This window comes from Clarias gariepinus, chromosome 12 (genome assembly GCF_024256425.1).
Source record: "Clarias gariepinus isolate MV-2021 ecotype Netherlands chromosome 12, CGAR_prim_01v2, whole genome shotgun sequence".
Lineage (NCBI taxonomy): Eukaryota > Metazoa > Chordata > Actinopteri > Siluriformes > Clariidae > Clarias > Clarias gariepinus.
This window is the reverse complement of record NC_071111.1, coordinates 6,732,582-6,735,398: the sequence shown is the minus strand read 5'-3', so window position 1 is coordinate 6,735,398 and position 2,817 is coordinate 6,732,582. Positions and strand designations below refer to the sequence as shown.

General features: G+C 42.3%; 1 protein-coding gene across 1 annotated transcript; it reads right to left on the bottom strand.

Annotated features, from left to right (window-relative positions):
* Window positions 1-502: 502 nt before the first annotated feature.
* LOC128534721 (podocan-like protein 1) lies at window positions 503-2,817 on the bottom strand. The gene is made up of 3 exons (XM_053509137.1): window positions 2,737-2,817; window positions 1,700-2,537; window positions 503-1,604 (listed from the first exon to the last, which is right to left on the bottom strand). Exons 1-3 carry the CDS (start codon window positions 2,801-2,803, stop codon window positions 503-505), a joined length of 2,007 nt encoding a protein of 668 aa, XP_053365112.1. The 5' UTR covers window positions 2,804-2,817.

Sequence of the window (2,817 nt, the reverse complement as noted above, 5' to 3'; positions counted from 1 at the left end):
AAGGAAAAGGGGGCAGTGTGCTTGGATCTTTTCTGGTAATTCATGTGTCGCCACACTGACGGCAGAATACATTTTTTTTTTAAATATTTTAAATAATATATACAGTATGTATTTAGTATACTCTAAGTTGTTCAAATACTGGCGCTGTTCACGCACTGGTGACAGCAATTTAAAATTGGAAGAAAATTTAGAATCATTGTATTTTTAAAATACTGATAGACTAATAGAATTGTAATACATATCTAATTGGCACCTAGGTATCATAATAATATCACATTAGGTGGTCCCTGGTGATTCCCATATCTAAGCTAACCAAGGAATATCACCACCTGCCCTTTTGATTCTCTTTGGTTAAGACAGAATCAGAATGGAAATAAACAAATTGGTCCATTTATGAAATGATGCTCTGCCTACTGTAACCTTTCAAGTTCAAGCTGCCTATACTTTTTTTTTCTTTTTTTTTTTTTGCTTTATATCAGAGACTGTATCTTCGTATCTATATTCAATAAAGGTGCACCACCTGAAAGCCTCGTAGACAGCTAAAATTTATGTTGTCTAGGCTGTCCAAACCTACCAGGTTGTGCTCCAGCTGCACCTTAACCAGACGACTTTTGGATGCATCTGATTTTTCAAATGAGCAAAAAGCATCATGTGGAATCTTCTCAATCTTGTTATGGTTGAGCGCGACGTAAATGAGCCAAGGCGGGAGGTGACGTGGTACCTGGTGAAGCACATTGTGGCTAAGATCCAGCTGGTGCAACAAAGGAAGCATCCGAAATGCGCCAGATGCAACCTTGTAGATCTTGTTGCGGGCCAGGCCAAGGTGCTCTAGATGTGGAAGTAAGAAAAAAGTCCCCTTGCTGATGCTTGAGATGGAGTTCCCCTCTAAGTTAAGGGTCCTGAGGGAGCGTGGAAGGTAACGAGGGACCTGCTTCAAAAAGTTTCCTTCTAGGTTGAGACTTTCCAAGCGAGTAGCATTGATGAGTGCATTCTTGCCCAAACCTTTGTTGGTCAGTTTGTTGGCACTGAGGTCCAGCACTTGAAGCTGTGCCTTGCCCTGAAAAATACCTGGCTGGAAGTGTTCAATGAGGTTACCACGCAGATAAAGCTCTTGAAGGCTAAGCGGGAGATGGAGAGGGACAGACGTAAGATGATTGTGAGAGAGGCTGAGGGTGCGAAGGCTCCTCAGTGAAGAAAAAACTTCAGCATGGAATGAGGATGAGATACTTTCTAAACTGTTGTTGCTCAAACTGAGGATGAGCAGGCCAGGGCAGCGAAACCAGGCCGCCTCAGCTATCACTTTCACTTTGTTCCCATCCAGACGAAGTTCTTCCAGTGAGGCTGGAAGGTCTGTAGGGACACTCTGGAGAAGGTTCCGGTCCAAATACAGCCTCTTTAGGGCCTTGATGCCTTCGAAGGCACCTGCAATGGAACTGTCTACCAGACGGTTGTTGCTCAGCACCAGGAACTCCATAGAAAGGTACTCTGAGAGCAAATTCAATGAAATTCCCTCAATGCGGTTGTTCATAAGGAGAACGTAGCGGGAATTGTAAGGAATTCCGTAGGGAACCTTATCCAGCCCTTTGTCTGAACATTGCACCACCCTGTAAGAACAAGATAGCATACATAACTTGTGAAAAAATGTATGAATTGTACAGAACCTAAACTCAGCATATGTAAAGCCATGTTTAATACATACCTCCCATAACAAGCACAGTCTGGTGGGCAGTAGTGATCTTCAAAATATGGAAAGTATGGGGTAGTGGTCAGCTCATTTTGATCCTGTTTGAACTTTTTTACCTGCTTTGCATTTTTCATGTGTTTACCACTCTTATCTTTTGCCTTCTTCCCCTTCTTCTTAAGTTTGTCTTTGATTTTGGGGATTTTAGTACTCCCTTTTTGCTTGATGGTGCTGGGTAAGCTCATGGCAGTAGGGCCAGCCCGGGCCGCCATAACCGTAAGAGTAGGATATTCTTCAGGACTCTCAATCTGACCTAATGAGGAATTTTCATCTGTGCTGGTCTCATTGGTTGATGGCATGGATGTTTTTCTCAGATCTGAAAAGTGACTTGAGTGAGATATATTTTGGCCTTCGATATCAGAATTGGTCTTTGTAATGTCTGCAGAACTTCTTGTTGTGATGGTGGATGAGAAATACTGGGAAGGCAAAGATGTAGAAAGGGGAGTGTCTACTGAAGGAGATATAGATTGATCTCCACCCTGATTCTTTTCCTGAATTTGCTCAGTTCTTGTTTTGTTTTCCACATTCTGATCCTGTCCTTGCTTTTCACTGCTTTCTCCATGCTGCTCTTCTCCTTCTTTCAGGATTTTATGCACGCCTTGACCAAATGTCTCACCATGTACAAAATCCGCCTCGACTTCCTCTTTTATTGTTACAATAATCTGGGTTCCTGGCTCTTTCTCCCAATACAGTTGTTCTTCCTCCCTTGCTGGAGGATGCTGAAGGTGATCAGGACTCCGCTTAGTCCAGGTCTCACCCTCTAAAGACACATTCTGAGGAGATGATACATTAAGACCTGTAGGAGCGAACAAACCAAACAACCCAGGGAAATTAATGCACAGCTTTGTTACTGACAAGGAAAAGTAAAATATTAGTTATTAAAAGGAAACACAAACCAAACATACTGGTCAAGATTAAACAAGCACACAGCAATCATATGAACCACAAAAGCAGACACTGTTGTGTATTTTTATGCAATTGGTCTCAGTACTTACTTGGCTGAAGCACTAAAGTCTTAGCCACCTTAACAATTATCCAAAACAGCAGAATCACCGTCCTCATCTTTTACTTGGAAG

What these genes read in the sequence shown, in the direction of transcription:
- LOC128534721 (XM_053509137.1), bottom strand. Translation starts at nt 2,803, where the DNA reads ATGAGGACGGTGATTCTGCTGTTTTGGATAATTGTTAAGGTGGCTAAG. An exon ending in GACTTTAGTGCTTCAGCCAA is followed by an intron (nt 2,538 to 2,736) that starts GTAAGTACTGAG and finishes TCGCTCCTACAG; the next exon opens with GTCTTAATGTATCATCTCCT. An exon ending in GACTGTGCTTGTTATGGGAG is followed by an intron (nt 1,605 to 1,699) that starts GTATGTATTAAA and finishes TTGTTCTTACAG; the next exon opens with GGTGGTGCAATGTTCAGACA.